General features: G+C 44.5%; 1 protein-coding gene across 1 annotated transcript in view; it reads left to right on the forward strand.

The window, feature by feature from the left end:
* Window positions 1–18,541, forward strand: part of LOC137358581 (nck-associated protein 1-like) — a 266,820-nt gene that overhangs the window by 19,179 nt on the left and 229,100 nt on the right. Inside the window, exon 4 of the mRNA XM_068024578.1 lies at window positions 5,749–5,805. Coding sequence (XP_067880679.1) covers window positions 5,749–5,805 — 57 coding nt within the window. The remainder of the gene's footprint in view (window positions 1–5,748; window positions 5,806–18,541) is intronic.

An 18,541-nucleotide genomic window follows, 5' to 3' on the forward strand; every position in this document is an offset into this window, starting at 1 on the left:
TGGTACTGACCTGGAACTTGCTGCCCACGAGGGTGATGGAAGTGAAAACAATCAATGATTTCAAAAGGAAATTGATGGGCACTTGAAGGAAATAAACTTGCAGGACCATGGGGATCGAGCAGGGTAGTGGGACTGAATGGATTGCTCCATGGAGAGCCGGCATGGACCTGATGGGCCGAATGGCCTCCTTCTATGCTGTAAATGACTCTATAACTCTAAATGAGGAGAAGGAAATGAAACACATGATAACTGCCTACATTTGCTCGCGCTGGCATATTCATTAATTGATCTGTAATCAATATAATTAATTGAAATGGAAGATGTATTGGTGCATTCACATGTATCATATTGCTGTGATGTGATGCATTGGATTGGTCGACACAATTTTCCGACATGCTGTGGAGTTGGGGGTGGGGAGAGGTGTTGAGGTGTTGGATATGTCGCTGTGTCTCTGGAGGGCCCGGGGGGATGTCACTGTGTCTTGGTGAGGGGCAATTGTCACTCTCTCTACAGAGAAAGACTTGGATTTCTATAGCGCTGTTCATGACCACAGGATGTCTCAAAGCATTTTACTGCCGGCGAAGTTCTTTTGAAGTGTATTCACTGTTGTAATGTGGGAAATGCAGCAGCCAACCTGTGCACAGCAAGATCCCACAAATAGCTGTGTAATAAGACCGGGTAATCTGTTTTTATGATGTTGATTGAGGGATAAATTTTGGCCAGGACAGCAGGATAACTTCCCTGCTCTTCTTCAAAACAGTTTTATGGGACCTCTTATGTCCAACTGAGAGGGAAGATGGGGCCTCGGTTTCATGTCTCGTCCGAAAGATGGCAACTCCACTAGGGGCTGGGTTGGGAGATGGGAAATGTTAGTGTTTCCAAGGGAGGAACATCACTGTGTTTCCAGAAGGAGGAGGGAAGAATATCACTATCTCTCCAGAGGACTGCGAGATGAGGTGGGGGGCGGGTGGGGGGGACCTGAAACTAATGGAGGATGAGGCTCCATGAGCATCCCCATCCTCAATTATGGCAGAACATCAGTGCAAAAGACAAGGCTGAAGCATTTGCAACCATCTTCAGCCAGAAGTCCTGAGTGGATTGCCAATATCGGCCTCCTCTTGAGGTCCCCAGCATCACAGATGTCAGTCTTCAGCTACTTCAATTCACTCCATGTGATATCAAGAAATGGCTGAGCATACTAGATACAGCAAAGGCTATGGGCCCTGACAGCATCCCGGTTGTTATACTGCAAACTTGTGCTCCAGAACTAGCTGCACCCCTAGCCAAGCTGTTCCAGTACAGCTACAACACTGGCATCTACCAGGCAATGTGGGGAAAATTGCCCAGGTGTGTCCTGTCCACAAAAAAACAGAACGATCAATATGGCTAATTTTTTTTTCATTAGTGGGTTGCAGGCATCACTGGCTAGGCCAGCATTTATTGCCCATCCCTAATTGTCCTTGAACTGAGTTACATGCTAGGCCATTTCAGAGGGAATTTTTTTTTTAATAGTCAACCACATTGCTGTGGGTCTGGAGTCACATGTCGGCCAGACCAGGTAAGGATGGCAGATTTCCTTCCCCTAAAGGACATTAGTGAATCAGACGTTTTTTTTTTACAATAATCAACAATGTTTTCATGGCCATCATTATACCAGTTTTTAATTCCAGATCTATTAATTGAATTCACATTTTACCATTTGCCATGGTGGGATTCAAACCCATATCCCCAGAACATTAGCCTGGGTTCTGGATTGTTAGTCCAGTGATATTACTGCTACGCTCCCAGCAACCCATCAGGCTATGCTCAATCATCAGTAAAGTGATGGAAGGTGTCATTGACAGGACTATCAAGGAGCACTTACTCACCAATAACCTGCTCACTGACGCTCAGTTTGGGTTTGGCCAGGTCCACTCGGCTCCTGACCTCATTACAGCCTTCCTCCAAACATGGACAAAACAGCCAAACTCCAGAGCTGAGGTGAGGGTGCCCTTGACATCAAGGCAGCATTTGACCAAGTATAGTGTCAAGGAGCCCGAGCAAAACTGGAGTCAATGGGAATCAGGGGGAAAACTTTCTGCTGGTTGGAGTCATACCCAGCGCAAAGGAAGATGGTTGTGGTTGTTGGAAGTCAATCATCTCAGCTGCAGGACATCACTGCAGGAGTTCCTCAGGGTAGTGTCCTAGGCCCAACCATCTTCAGCTGCTTCATCAATGACCTTCCTTCAATGATAAGGTCAGAAGTGGGGATGTTTGCTGATGATTGCACAATGTTCAGCATCATTTGCGACTCCACAGATGCTAAAGTAGTCCATGTCCGCATGCAGCAAGACCTGGACAACATTCAGTCTTGGGCTGACAGGTGGCCAGTAACAGTTGTGGCACACACTACCAGGCAATGACCATCTCCAACACGAGAGAATTTAACCATCTCCTCTTGACACTTGATGGCATTATGATCGCTGAATCCCCCACTATCAACATCCTGAGGGTTACCGTTAACCAGAAACTTAACTGGAACAACCATATAAATACAATGGCTACAAGAGCAGGTCAGAGGCTGGAAATTTTGCAGTGAGTAAGTCACCTCCCCAAAGCCTGTCCAACATCTACAAGGCACAAGTCAGGAGTGTGATGGAATACTCTCCACTTGCCTGGATGGGTGCAGCTCCAACAACACTCAAGAAGCTCGACACCATCCAGGAGAAAGCAGCCCGCTTCATTGTCACCTCATACACGAACAATCACTCCCTCCACCACCGACGCACAGTGGCGACAGTGTTTACCAAATTCAAGATGCACTGCAGAAACTGCTCTTGGGAATCCTCGCAACTGTATCATTCGTATATTTGCAGCAAAACCACCTTCTATTTGTGTGTTCTATATGTGTGTCAGCTGTGGCTCAGTTGATAGCACTCTCGCATCTGAGTTACAAGATTGTGGGTTCAACATGGAAACATAGAACGTTTTTACAGCACAGATGGAGGTTATTTAGCCCATTGTGTTCGTGCAGCTGGGAAAGAGCTATCCAGTCTAATCCCACCTCACAGCTCTTGGTCCATAGTCTTGTAGGTTATGGCACCTTAAGTGTTTTTAAATGCATTGTGGGTTTCTGCCTCTACAACCCTTCCAGGCAGTGAGTTCCAGATCCCCACCATGCTCTCGATGAAAAAATTATTCCTCAAATCCCCTCTAATCCTTCCACCAATTACTTTAAATCTATGCCCCCTGGTTATTGGTGATGGGTCCTTCCTATTAATTTTATACACCTCAATTAAATCTTCCCTCAGCCTCCTCTGGTCCAATGAAAACAAATCCACCTTACCATTCTTTCCTCATAGCTAAAGTTCTCCATTCCTGGCAACATCTGCTCAAATCTCTTAGATTCATAGTCATTACAGCACAGAAGGAGGCTATTCGGCCCATCGATTCTATGCTGGCTCTCTGTAGAACAATCTAGTCAGTCCCATTCCCCAGCTTAATCCCCATAGCCCTGCAAGTTTATTTCCCTCAAGTGCCCATCCAATTTTCTTGTGAAATCATTCATTATCTCCGCTTCCACCACCCTCATAGGCAGTGAGTTCCAGGTCATTACCACTCGCTGTGTAAAATAGTTCTTCCCTACATCTCCCCTGCATCTCTTGCCCAAAACCATAAATCTGTGTCCCCTAGTCCTTGTGCCATCAGCTAATGGGGTCGATCTCGATCTCTCACTCTCTCTCACTCTCTTTTATTCTCTGCCACCGCTGGTGTCTCCCATCAGGTTACTAAAATTAAGTCCCGAGCTGCCCATTCTCTTGCTGAGCTTGCTATATACAGGCTAAAACATTTCTCCTGAATCCATTTTAAGAATTCTGCTCCCTCTGTACCTTTCACACTGAATTTATTCCAGTTAATATTAGAGTAGTTGAAATCCCCCACAATTATTGCTGCCTTTTGTTTTTGCACTTCTCAGAGATTTGTCTACATATTTGTTCTTCTATCTCCCTCTGGGGGTCTATAGTACACTCCCAGTAGTGTGATTGCCCCTTTTTGTTCCTCAATTAAACACATAAGGCCTCATTTGATGATCCTTCTACGATATCATCCCTCCTCACAGCTATAATTGTTTCTTTAATCTATATTGTGACACCACCCCACCCCTCTCCTTTTTCACCTCTCCCTTTCTAACCCGTCTGAAAACCCGGTCACCAGAAATGTTGAGCTGCCATTCCTGGCCTTCTTTAAGCCTCAGTAATAGCTACAGTATTCTCCCATGTGTCTATCTGTGCCCCCAGCTCAGCTGTCTTATTCATTAGACTCCTTGCATTGAAGTATATACCACTAATCACTGAACAACTGCCTTGTTGTCTATTTTCTAGCCTTTGTTTCCTCTGCCTTGCAAACACACTTACTAATTTTCTATCTTCCATTTCCAACTTTTCTTCCCTCTCTTCCAAATCTACTCTCAGGTTTCCATTCCCCTGCCAACCTAGTTTAAGCCCTCCCCAACAGCACTAGCAAACCTCCCCACCAAGATCCTGATCCTTGCCTCAACCCATCCAGCTTGGACAAGTCCTACCTCCTCAGAACCAATCCCAATGTCTCAGGAATCTAAAGTCCTTCCTCCTGCACTATCTGTCCAGCAAAGATTCATCTGCCCCATCTTCCTATTTCTATACTCACTAGCGCATGGCAGTGGGAGTAATCCAGAGATTACTACCTTGAGGTCTTACTTTCTAATTCCTTTCCTAGCTCCCTAAGCTCTGCCTTCAGACCTCAACCCATTTTCTACCTATGTCACTGGTACTAATGTGGACCAGGATCTCTGGTTGTTCACTTTCCTCCCTCAGAATGTTCTGCCGCCCCTCAGTAACATCCTTGACCCTGGCACCAGGGAGAAAACATACCATCCTGGAGTCACTTCTGCGGCTGCAGAAACGCCTGTCTGTTCCCCTAACCCTTGAGCCCACTATCACTTTTGCTCCATGGCCTTCCTCCTCCCCCAGCACAGCTGAGTCACCCATGGTACCATGGACTTGGCTGTAACTGTATTCCCCAGAGGAACCATTACCCTCACTCAGATTCAGAATTGAATACCAGTTAGAAAGTGAAATGCACTCAAGGAACCCTTTACTACTTGTCTAATCCTGCTTGACTGTCTGGTGATTGCCTAGTGCCTCTCTGCCTGTACCCTCTTAAGCTGCAGGGTGATCACATCCAGAAGTTTGCTATCCAGGAAATTTGGAGCTCGAGCTCCTCCAGCTGACAACTCTTCCTGCACATGTGATTGTCCAGGACAAGAGAAGTATCCTGGAGTTCCCACATGGCACAGGATATGCATTCCACAGGATAAGGAACCCTACCTTGCCTCTTTTTATTGGTCTAACTAAACTTAACAGAAATAAGCTAAAGACTTATTGAAGAGTTTATATATATATATATAAACTCACCACCAATCAGCACCTTCCCTGGTGCTGACATCACTTTTAGCTTTTTTTCAATCTCACTTCCTGATGTTCGTGCTCCGGCCGAAAGCCCCTTCAGGCCTGTTCCCCTTACCTCCAGGTGCTACGATCTTTTTAAAGAAGGAAAGAGTTGTGAAAGGTGTTATATAAATGCAAGTCTTTAATTCTAAATGCTGAACAACACTGCATTACGGACAAGTATTGCCAGGCAGCCAAATGGCTTTTTATCTGGCCTCCAACCCTTGTTATTCCTGGCCTCTGATTCATTTATACTGAAGGTTCTTCTGCTTGTGTTTTACAGGACAATGTGAATGAGTTACTGAGCGCTATGGATAACTGTCAAATGTACCTGGATATAGTAAGTAACTTATACAGGACTGGATGCAACTGCAAGACAGAAAGCAGAGAAGAACAGGGGTAAAGGGTAACTATACAGTGTGGCAGAAGGTGGGAACTGGGGTTCAACAAGGATCAGTGTTGGGACTACTGTTATTTACAATTTATATCAATGACTTACACTTTGGAATTAAAAGCCGTTTCTAAATTTGTGGCCAACACCATTTTGGGGATGGAGGGGGGATAATCAATGTTGAGGAGGAGTGCAACAAATTACAAGACAACATGAGTAAACATTCACAATGGGCATAGATTTATAAAATGGATTTCAACATAGATAAATGTGAGGTATTACTTTTTGGTACGAATAATAAGGATGCCACAGATGACTTAGAAAATAAGAACCTAAATGGGGAGAGGAGCAAAGAGATCTGGGAGTACAAATACACAAATACCTAAAAGTAGCGACGCAGGTTAATGAAACCATTATAAAAGGAAAGCAAGTACTCATGTTCTACTCCAGAAATCCAGTTCGTGAAGGATAGAACTGGAGCCAATCTTTACACACTTTTGTATTTATTTACAGAGTTGCACCTTGCAAGCATACACATGCTAACTCAACAACCACAGTTTTAGTCTGTGCATATTTGTGGGGGCTAAAGTGAATCCCCAGTTAATGTTCACCATCTGCATACAATTAAACACAATTACTATATAATTAACATATTCCCTTCTCTATCTTTCAATAAAAAATAGAGTGAATATGCTCAACCAAAATTTCAAAATGAATTAAATCTAAAAGTTCCATATTTTGTACAAAGCATTACATTGCGAGACACCCCTCCTCGAGGATCCCTAACAATTTCTTCATGCAAGCATTTTGGTTTGTAAAACAATCAGACAGTTGATAAAATAAAAACAAAAAGTACCGGAAATACTCAGCAGGTTTGGCAGCATCTGGGGAGAGAGAAGCAGAGTTAACATTTCAGGTCAGTGACCTTTCATCAGAACAGTTGATGGCTTGCATCTGCCCATTTAATTTTAGAGATATCCTTTCTCTCCAGCATTTGTTTCACACTTTTTGTAGAGTGTACATTATCCTGCAAGGAATGATTGCCTACATAACATTCAATGGGTATACTATCTTCAGTATCCCCATTGCACAGAATTCCAATTAAAATTTTTGAGAAATAGAATCCATGTTCACAGCCTCCACAAGAGCCAGTGTTTCAGCAGCCAAAGTACTTTTAACAGCCCTTTCCATTTTCTTAGCTTCCCAAACTAATGGTCAACATTTCCCATTTTCATCTTTCAGAAATATTATGAAACCAGCTGCACTAGAATACCCATCATGAATATTAGCATGTGAAGCATCATTAAAAATGACTAGTTTCATGTTCTTTGGGTCACCTAAGAATGGGAACTGAAGTACGCATTTCTCCAGATTTAATTGTTTTTATTGTTTTATTTACCCTTAAACATTCTCTACTTTAGGGTGTTTCATTGTCGTACATAATCTAATACATCAAAGTTGGCATCCGCTCTAGTCTGAGTGCACAACTTCTCAATTGCTCTGTCTCTTTAGATAGAACATCATCTTTCTGTAATGACCTAGCACAATTAACCAAGATAGCAGTAACACTCTCTAAATAGGATTGTTGATTTAAAGTTATTCCATACTTTCTCTGCTTAATATCTAAACTGTCATATTTAAAATCCCGACAAGCCAGACTCCCAATTTTAAAATTCTACTGTAATCTTATTAATAATTCATTTCTCAAATTCCACAGTACCTGCCTGAAGGTTTTCCTTTCTGATACCAATAAAACATTGCTGGATCTGCTTTTAGTTGAACACAACATATTTTCAGCAAAACAGATCTCACTGAAAAATACCACCCCCTGGAAGCATCATTCAGGCCGTAGACACATTTGTTTAGTTTCCATAGTTTTCCTTCTGCATCTGCTGCCCCTTTGAGCCGTTTCAGAAACACTTCTCTCTGAAAAATATTGTCCTGCAGAAACACAGCTTTTATGGTGATTGATCTACACTCCCATGAATATGTGGCCAAAAGAGCTAAAAAGGTTTTCAAGATAATTTTTTGTACGAAAATACAGACATACAGATTAGGAGCAGGAGTAGGCCACTCGGCCCCTCGAGCCTGTTCCTCCATTCAGCAAGTTCATGGTTGATCTGATTGTAGCCTCAACTCCACATTCCCGCCGATCCCAAATAACCTTTCACCCCCTTGCTTATCAAGAATCTATCCACCTCCGCCTTAAAAATATTCAAAGACTCTGCTTCCACCGCCTTTTGAGGAAGAGAGTTCCAAAGACTCACGACTCACTGAGAAAAAAAATTCTCCTCATCAATGTCTTAAATGCATGACCTCATATTTTTTAAACAGTGACCCCGAGTTCGGGATTCTCCCACAAGAGGAAACATCCTTTCCACATCCACCCTGTCAAGACCCCTCAGGATCTTATATGTTTCAGTCAAGTCGCCTCTTACTCTTCTAAATTCCAGCGGATACAAGCCTAGCCTGTCCAACCTTTCCTCAGAAGACAACCCACCCATTCCAGGTATTAGTCTAGTAACCCTTCTCTGAACTGCTTCCAATGCATTTACATCCTTCCTTAAATAAGGAGACCAATACTGTACACAGTATTCAGCTGGCCTCAGACACCGGAAACATCAGAGGAATGTATGATGGCATTAAGAGAGCTCTTGGGCCAACCATCAAGAAGATCGCCCCGCACAAATCTAAATCAGGGGACATAATCACTGACCAACACAAACAAATGGACTGCTGGGTTGCGCACTACCTAGAACTGTACTCCAGGGAGAATGTTGTCACTGAGACTGCCCTCAATGCAGCCCAGCCTCTACCAGTCATGGATGAGCTGGACATACAGCCAACCAAATCGGAACTCAGTGATGCCATTGATTCTCTGGCCAGCGGAAAAGCCCCTGGGAAGGACAGCATTACCCCTGAAATAATCAAGAGTGCCAAGCCTGCTATACTCTCAGCACTACATGAACTGCTATGCCTGTGCTGGGACGAGGGAGCAGTACCCCAGGACATGCGCGATGCTAATATCATCACCCTCTATAAAAACAAAGGTGACCGAGGTGACTGCAACAACTACCGTGGAATCTCCCTGCTCAGCATAGTGGGGAAAGTCTTTGTTCGAGTCGCTCTGAACAGGCTCCAGAAGCTGGACGAGCGTGTCTACCCTGAGGCACAGTGTGGCTTTCGTGCAGAGAGATCGACCGTTGACATGCTGTTCTCCCTTTGTCAGATACAGGAGAAATGCCGCGAACAACAGATGCCCCTCTACATTGCTTTCATTGATCTCACCAAAGCCTTTGACCCCGTCAGCAGACGTGGTCTCTTCAGACTACTAGAAAAGATTGGATGCCCACCAAAGCTACTAAGTATCATCACCTCATTCCATGACAATATGAAAGGCACAATTCAACATGGTGGCTCCTCATCAGACCCCTTTCCTATCCTGAGTGGCGTGAAACAGGGCTGTGTTCTCGCACCCACACTTTTTGGGCTTTTCTTCTCCCTACTGCTTTCACATGCGTTCAAGTCCTCTGAAGAAGGAATTTTCCTCCACACAAGATCAGGAGGTAGGTTGTTCAACCTTGCCCGTCTAAGAGCGAAGTCCAAAGTAGGGAAAGTCCTTATCAGGGAACTCCTCTTTGCTGACGATGCTGCTTTAACATCTCACATTGAAGAGTGCCTGCAGAGTCTCATCGACAGGTTTGCGGCTGCCTGCAATGAATTTGGCCTAACCATCAGCCTCAAGAAAACGAACATCATGGGGCAGGACGTCAGAAATGCTCCATCGATCAATATTGGCGACCACGCTCTGGAAGTGGTTCAAGAGTTCACCTACCTAGGCTCAACTATCACCAGTAAGCTGTCTCTAGATGCAGAAATCAACAAGCGCATGGGAAAGGCTTCCACTGCTATGTCGAGACTGGCCAAGAGAGTGTGGGAAAATGGCGCACTGACACGGAACACAAAAGTCCGAGTGTATCAAGCCTGTGTCCTCAGTACCTTGCTCTATGGCAGCGAGGCCTGGACAACGTATGCCAGCCAAGAGCGACGTCTCAATTCATTCCATCTTCGCTGCCTCCGGAGAATCCTTGGCATCAGGTGGCAGGACCGTATCTCCAACACAGAAGTCCTCGAGGCGGCCAACATCCCCAGCTTATACACACTACTGAGTCAGCGGCGCTTGAGATGGCTTGGCCATGTGAGCCGCATGGAAGATGGCAGGATCCCCAAAGACACATTGTACAGCGAGCTCGCCACTGGTATCAGACCCACCGGCCGTCCATGTCTCCGCTTTAAAGACGTCTGCAAACGCGACATGAAATCCTGTGACATTGATCACAAGTCGTGGGAGTCAGTTGCCAGCGTTCGCCAGAGCTGGCGGACAGCCATAAAGGCGGGGCTAAAGTGTGGCGAGTCGAAGAGACTTAGCAGTTGGCAGAAAAAAAGACAGAGGCGCAAGGGAAGAGCCAACTGTGTAACAGCCCCGACAATCAAATTTTTCTGCAGCACCTGCGGAAGAGCCTGTCACTCTAGAATTGGCCTTTATAGCCACTCCAGGCGCTGCTCCACACACCACTGACCACCCCCAGGCGCTTACCCATTGTCTCTCGAGATAAGGAGGCCAAAGAGACTCCAGATGTGGTTTCACCAATGCCCTGTATAGCTGAAGCATAACCTCCCTACTTTTGTATTCAATCCCCTCGCAATGAATAATAACATTCTCTTAACTTTCCTAATTACTTGCTGCACCTGCATACTAACATTTTGCGACTCATGCACTCAGACACCTAGATCCCTCTGCATCTCAGAACTCTGCAATCTCTCACCATTTAGATAATATGCTTTTTTATTCTTCCTGCCAAAATGGACAATTTCACATGTTCCCACATTATACTCCATTTGTCAGATCTTTGCCCACTTACTTAACCTATCTATATCGCTTTGTAGCCTCCTTATGTCCTCTTCACAATGTACTTTCCTCCCTATCTTTGTGCATTCAGCAAATTTAGCAACCATACCTTTGGTCCCTTCATCCAAGTCATTTCTAGAAACTGTAAACAGTTGAGGCCCCAGAACAGATCCCTGTGGCACACCACCCATTACATCTTGCCAACCAGAAAATGACCCATTTATGCCTGCCCTCTGTTTCCTGTTAGCTAGTCAGTCTTCTATCCATGCCAATATGTTACCCCCTACACCCTGAACTTTTATTTTCTGTAATAACCTTTGATGTGGCACCTTATCAAATGCCTTCTGGAAACCTAAGTACAATATATCCACTGGTTCCCCTTTATCCACGGCATATGTAACTCCCTCAAAGAATTCCAATAAATTGGTTAAACATGATTTCCCTTTCACAAAACCATGTTGACTCAGCCTTTTTTTTATATAAGTGTCCCACTATAATATCCTGAATAATAGCTTCTAACATGACAGATGTTAAGCCAACTGGCCTGTAGTTTCCTGCTTTCTGTCTCCCTCCTTTTTTTTAATAAAGGAGTTACATTCGCTATTTTCCAATCTAACAGAACCTTCCCAAACTTAGGGAATTTTGGAAAATTAAAACTAACGCATCAACTATCTCACTGGCCACTTCTTTTAACACCCTAGGATGAAGTCCATCAGGACCCAGGGTCTTGTCAGCCCACAGCTCCAACAATTTGCTCAGTACCACTTCTCTGGTGATTGTAATTTTCTTGAGTTCCTTCCTCCCTTCCATTTCCTGATTTACAGCAATTCTGGGATGTTACTTGTATCCTCCATGGTAAAGACCGATGCTAAATATCTCTTCAGTTTATCCGTCATCTCCTTATTTTCTATTATTAATTCCATAGACTCACTCTCTACAGGACCAAAGCTCACTTTAACTCTTCTTTTTTAAATATCGATAGAAACTCTTACTATCTGTTTTTATATTTCGAACCAGCTTTCTCTTATACTCTAATTTTTCCCTCCTTATTAATCTTTTAGTCGTTCTTCGCTGCTTTTTATATTCTGTCCAATCTTCTGACCTGCCTCCCATCTTTGTGCAATTGTATGCTTTTTCTTTCATTTTGATACTATCTTTAACTTTTTTAGTTAACCATCGATGGTGGGTCCTTCCCTCAGAATTTTTCTTGCTCATTGGAATGTATCCATTCTGTGTATTCTGAAATATCCCCTTAAATGTTTGCCACTGCATCTCTATTGACCTATCCCTTAACCTAATTTGCCAGTTCACTTTAGCTAGCTCTGCTTTCATACCCTCATAATTGCCCTTATTTAAGTTTAAAATACTCGTCTTAGACCCACTCTTCTCTCCCTCAAACTGAATGTAAAATTCAATCATATTATGATCGCTACTGCCTAGGGATACCTTCACTACGCGGTCATTAATTAATCCCATCTTGTTGCACAGTGCCTGGTCTAGTATTGCCTGCTCTCTGGTTGGCTTCAGTATGTGCTGTTCTAAGAAACCATCCCAAAAACATCTATGAACTCCTCATTTAAGCTACCTTTGCCCATGTAATTTTTCCAGTCTATATGTAGATTAAAATCCCCCATGATTATTGCTGTACCTTTCTGACAGGCACCCATTATTTCTTCCTTTGTACCCCGTCCTACTGTGTAGTTACTCTTAAGGGGCCTATATGCCATTTCCTATTCCCACTTGCCTTTATGATTTCTCATTTCGACCCAAACTGTTTCTAAATCCTGGTTTCCTGAATTTAAGTCATCCCTCTTCATTTTGTTAATAACATCATTAATTAACAGAGCCACTCCTCCACATTTCCCAAGCTTCCTGTCCTTGCTAAATGTCATGTACTCTTCAATATTCAGGTCCCAATCTATGTCATCCTGCAGCCATGTCTCTGTAATGGCTATCAGATTGTACTTATTTATTTCTATTTGTGCTATCAGTTCATCCTTTTTGTTTTGAATGCTTCGTGCATTCAGGTACAGAGCCTTTAGTTGTGTCCTTTTATTACTGTTGTAACCTCTATCCTTGCCTGCTGATTTGCTCGTAGATTTGTGCTCACTGTCTCTTCCTGTCACAGTCTGTTTATCTTTTCCCGTACTAATACCTTTCTCTCTTGCCTTGTCTCTACTCTTTGATTTACCACATCTTCCCAAATTTGAGCCCTTTCCCCCACTATTTAGTTTAAGGCCCTCTCTACTTCCCTAGTTACGTGACTCGCTCGAACACTGGTCCCAGCACAATTCAGGAGTAGACCGTCCCAACCGTACAGTCCCCACTTTCCCCGGTACTGGTGCCAATGCCCCACTAACTGGAACCCACTTCTACTATGCCAGTCTTTGAGTCATGCATTCATTTCTCTCATCTTATTTGCCCTACTCCAATATTCACATGGCTTAGGTAAGAATCCAGAGATTATTGCCTTTGAGGTTCTGCTTCTTAATTTGATGCCTAGCTCCTCATAATGACCATTCGGAACCTCTTTCCTTGTCCTGTCTATGTCATTGGTACCTACATGGACCACAACAACTGGATCCTCCCCCTCCCACTGTAAGTTCCTCTCCATCCCTGAGCAGATGTCCCGAATCCTGGCACTGGGCAGGCAACACAGCCTTCAGGACTCTCACTCTTTGCTGCAGAGGACAGTGTCAATCCCCTTACTGCACTGTCCCCTACTACCACTACCTTCCTTTTTGCTCCCCCCACTTGAATGTCTTCCTGTACCATGGTACCATGGTCATTTTGCTCATCTACACTACAGCCCTTGCTGTTGTCCATACAAGCTGCGAGAACCTCAAACTTGTTGCTCAATTGCAAGGACTGAGGCTCCTCCATTCCCACTTTCTTGATCCCCTTATCTGCCTGGCTCGCAGTCACACCCTTCTGTTCCTGACCACTGACCAAAACAGATGACCCTATCCTAAGGGGTATGACTGCCTTCTGGAACAAAGGTAACTTTGCCCCTCCCTGATGCATTGCAATGTCTGCAGCTTGGCCTCCCATTCAGTGACTCTGAGCTGAAGCTCCTCAAGCTGCAGGCACTTACTACAAACGTGGTTGCCATGAATTGCTGTGGCATCCAGGAGCTCCCACATAATGGAGCCATGACACATCACCTGTCCTTCCATCTTTATTGTGTAAATTAAATTAAATTCATTTTTCTCAATTAATTTATAGTTCCCCTCCTCACTGAACTCCCTTCTTCACTCTCTGTGCCCTCCAGCAGCATTCAGTGCAGACAAGCAGCACTGAGAGTCCCCTGAATTTATACTGTCTGAAAACAATGATGAATCAGCTTTGCTAGAGCTCAGAAACCAGTTTAAGCGAGCTACCTCATGAACTAGCTCCAGCCACTCTCAAGAGCTTGTATACCCCTGTTTAAAACTGTAAGAAATTTTACTTGCCTCTTAACTTAATCAGTAATTTTAGTTAATTGCTAAATGTAAACAAAACAAAAACTAGACTTTAGGGAGATTAACCCTTAAAATCCCATCACTTACCAAACTCCCTTCTTCACACTCTGTGCACACCAGCAGCACTCAGTGCAGCACCTATTAACTGTTCCTTGGGCATTCCTGGGATTCATTTGCCTATCATTGCTGTTCCAATTCTGTCTCCTGCTGTAATAGCCAGATCTGCTAAGGGTGTGTTCATCCTCATTCTGCCTTTAACCTTTTCATTGTTTGGATGCCTGAGTCCAGTATTTGGACCGTTTTGAAATCTGGCAATCATTGAGTCCTCTATTCCTTGTCTCACTGCAGAATTTCTCATTTGTTCCACCAAGGCTGAAGGAAATGACTGTTTCCCCAGGAACATTTTCAAGGTAGCAGACCTCTAATCCAACAGGGAGTCTTTCGGGTTCCCTTTTATGTTAACTGCCAATCTATTTGTGTACTGTTACTTTACCCCTCTTATTTCCCTTTTTAACTTCTCAGTACTTTTTATATTCAGCCTGATTCTCCCTTGTATTACCAAGCTGACCTCCATCATAGAACATAGAACATAGAACAGTACAGCACAGTACAGGCCCTTCGGCCCACGATGTTGTGCCGAACCTTTAACCTACTCTAAGATCAAACTAACTACCTACCCTTCATTCTACTGTCATCCATGTACCGATACAAGAGTCGCTTAAATGTCCCTAATGTATCTGCTTCTACTACCACCACTGGCAGTGCATTCCATGCACCCACCACTCTCTGTGTAAAGAACCTAACTCTGACATTTCCCCGAAACCTTCCTCCAATCACCTTAAAATTATGCCCCCTGGTGATAGCCCTTTCCACCCTGGGAAAAAGTCTCTGGCTATCCACTCTATCTATGCCTCTCATCATCTTGTACCCCTCTATCAAGTCACCTCTCATCCTTCTTCGCTCCAATGAGAAAAACCCTAGCTCCCTCAATCTTTCTTCGTAAGACATGCCCTCCAGTCCAGGCAGCATCCTGGTAAATCTCCTCTGCACCCTCTCTAAAGCTTCCACATCCTTCCTATAATGAGGCGACCAGAACTGAACACAGTATTCCAAGTGTGGTCTAACCAGGGCTTTATAGAGCTGCAGCATAACCTCGCGGCTCTTAAACTCAATCCCCCTGTTAATGAAAGCCAACACCCCATACACCTTCTTAACAACCCTATCAACTTGGGTGGCAACTTTGAGGGATCTATGCACGTGGACCCAAAGATCCCTCTGTTCCTCCACACTGCCAAGAATCCTGTCTTTAAGCCTGTATTCTGCATTCAAATTCGACCTTCCAAAATGAATCACTTCACACTTTTCCAGGTTGAACTCCATCTGCCACTTCTCAGCCCAGCTCTGCATCCTGTCAATGTCCCGTTGAAACCTGCAACAGCCTTCCACACTATCCACAACTCCAGCAACCTTCGTGTCATCGGCAAACTTGCTAACCCAGCCTTCCACTTCCTCATCCATGTCATTTATAAAAATTACAAAGAGCAGAGGTCCCAGAACAGATCCCTGCGGAACACCACTGGTCACTGAGCTCCAGGCTGAATACTTTCCATCTACTACCACCCTCTGTCTTCTATGGGCCAGCCAATTCTGTATCCAGACAGCCAAATTTCCCTGTATCCCATGCCTCCTTACTTTCTGAATGAGCCTACCATGGGGAACCTTATCAAACGCCTTGCTAAAATCCATAGACACCACATCCACTGCTCTTCCTTCATCAATGTGTTTTGTCACATCTTCAAAGAATTCAATAAGGCTTGTGAGGCATGACCTGCCCCTCACAAAGCCATGCTGACTGTCTCTAATCAAACCATGCTTTTCCAAATAATCATAAATCCTGTCTCTCAGAATCCTCTCCAATAATTTGCCCACTACCGACGTAAGACTGACTGGTCTATAATTCCCAGGGTTATCCCTATTCCCTTTCTTGAACAAGGGAACAACATTTGCCACCCTCCAATCATCCGGTACTACTCCAGTGGACAGTGAGGACGCAAAGATCATCGCCAAAGGCGCAGCAATCTCTTCCCTCGCTTCCCGTAATATCCTTGGGTACATCCCGTCTGGCCCCGGGGACTTATCTGTCCTCAGATCATTCAAAATTTCCAGCACATCCTCCCTCTTAACCTCAACCTGTTTGAGCATATCAGCCTGTTCCACGCTGTCCTCACAAACGACCAGGTCCCTCTCACCTAGTGAATACTGAAGCAAAGTATTCATTTAGGACCTCCCCTACCTCCTCCGACTCCAGGCATAAGTTCCTTCCACTATCCCTGATCGGCCCTACCCTCACTCTGGCCATCCTCTTGTTCCTCACATAAGTGTAGAACGCCTTGGGATTTTCCTTAATCCTACCCACCAAGACTTCTTCATGTCCCCTTCTAGCTCTCCTAAGTCCATTCTTCAGTTCCTTCCTGGCTACCTTGTAACCCTCCAGAGCCCTGTCTGATCCTTGCTTCCTCAACCTTAAGTAAGCTTCCTTCATCCTCTTGACTAGCTGTTCCACATCTCTTGTCATCCAAGGTTCCTTCACTCTACCATCCCTTCCTTGCCTCATCGGGACAAACCTATCCAGCAGTCGCAGCAAGTGCTCCCTAAACAACCTCCACATTTCTGTCGTGCATTTCCCTGAGAACATCTGTTCCCAATTTAAGCTCCCCAGTTCCTGCCTAATAGCATTGTAATTCCCCTTCCCCCAATTAAATATTTTCCCATCCTGTCTGCTCCTGTCCCTCTCCATGACTATAGTAAAGGTCAGGGAGTTGTGATCACTATCACCGAAATGCTCTCCCACCGAGAGATCTGCCACCTGGCCTGGTTCGTTGCCCAGCACCAAGTCCAACATAGCCTCCCCTCTAGTCGGCCTATCTACATGTTGAGTCAGGAAACCTTCCTGGACACACCTGACAAAAACTGCTCCATCCAAACTATTTGCACTAAGGAGGTTCCAATCAATATTAGGGAAGTTGAAGTCACCCATGACAACAACCCTGTTACTTCTGCACCTTTCCAAAATCTGCCTCCCAATCTGTTCCTCCGTGTCTCTGTTGCTATTGGGGGGTCTATAGAAAACTCCCAACAAAGTGACTGCTCCTTTCCTGTTTCTGACTTCCACCCATAATGACTCAGTAGACAAACCCTCCTCGACGACCTCCCTTTCTGCAGCTGTGATACTATCCCTGATTAGCAATGCCACTCCCCCACCTCTTTTACCTCCCTCCCTATTCCTTTTGAAACATCTAAACCCCGGAACACCCAACATCCATTCCTGCCCCTGTGATACACCCCCTTTTTCTGCTTCATCCTACTCTAACTTCATCATCATCCAGGGAGCTCTGGCTTTGGCTGCCCTCCCTTTCCCTCTCGTAGGAATGTACCCAGATTGTACCTGAACCATCTCCTCTTTAAAGACCACTCATTGCTCCATTACATTCATGCCTGACAGTCTTTGATTCCAATTTACTCAGGCTGGATCCCTCCTCAATTTACTGAAATTAGCCCTCCCCCACTTCAATCTATTCTAGATTGCTCATTGTCCTTCTTCATAACCAAATTAAACCTTACAATACGGTGATCACTGTTCCTGAGAGGCTCCCCGACTGTGATATTCTCCACATGACCTACTTCATTCCTCAGAAACAGATCCAGCAATGCCTCCTTCCTCGTTGAGCAGGAAACATGCTGATCAAGAAAATTCTCCTGAACACACTTCAGAAATTCCTCCTCTTCTCTAACATTTACAGAATCACTGCTCTGTTCAATATTGGGGTAGTTAATGTCTCCCATTATGACTACTCTATAGTTCTTGCACATCTCAGTCTTTTCCTTGCAAATCTCTCTTTCCTTCCCACTTACTGGTGCTGTATAAAATACACCCAACAGTGTAATAGCTCATTTATTGCTTCTCAACTCCAACCAAATCGATTCTATCTTTGGCACCTCAAGAACATTCTTTCTTTCCAGCACTCTAATATTTACATTAATCAAAACTGCGATCCCTACTCATTCAATCTTACATTGCTGCTCAAGTTGATTGTACTCATCCTTAGTCTTGATCAGGTGACCTCCACTTCTTCATAGAGTTATTACAGCAAAGAAGGAGGCCATTCAGCCCATAGAGTCGATGCCAGCTCTCTGTAGAGCAATCCAATCAGTCCCATTCCCACGATCTATCCCCATGGCCCTGCAAGTTTGTTTCCCTCAAGTGCCCATTCAATTTCCTTTTGAAATCATTCATCGTCTCCGCTTCCACCACCCT

The sequence above is a fragment of the Heterodontus francisci genome, chromosome X (genome assembly GCF_036365525.1).
Source record: "Heterodontus francisci isolate sHetFra1 chromosome X, sHetFra1.hap1, whole genome shotgun sequence".
Taxonomy (NCBI): Eukaryota; Metazoa; Chordata; class Chondrichthyes; order Heterodontiformes; family Heterodontidae; genus Heterodontus; species Heterodontus francisci.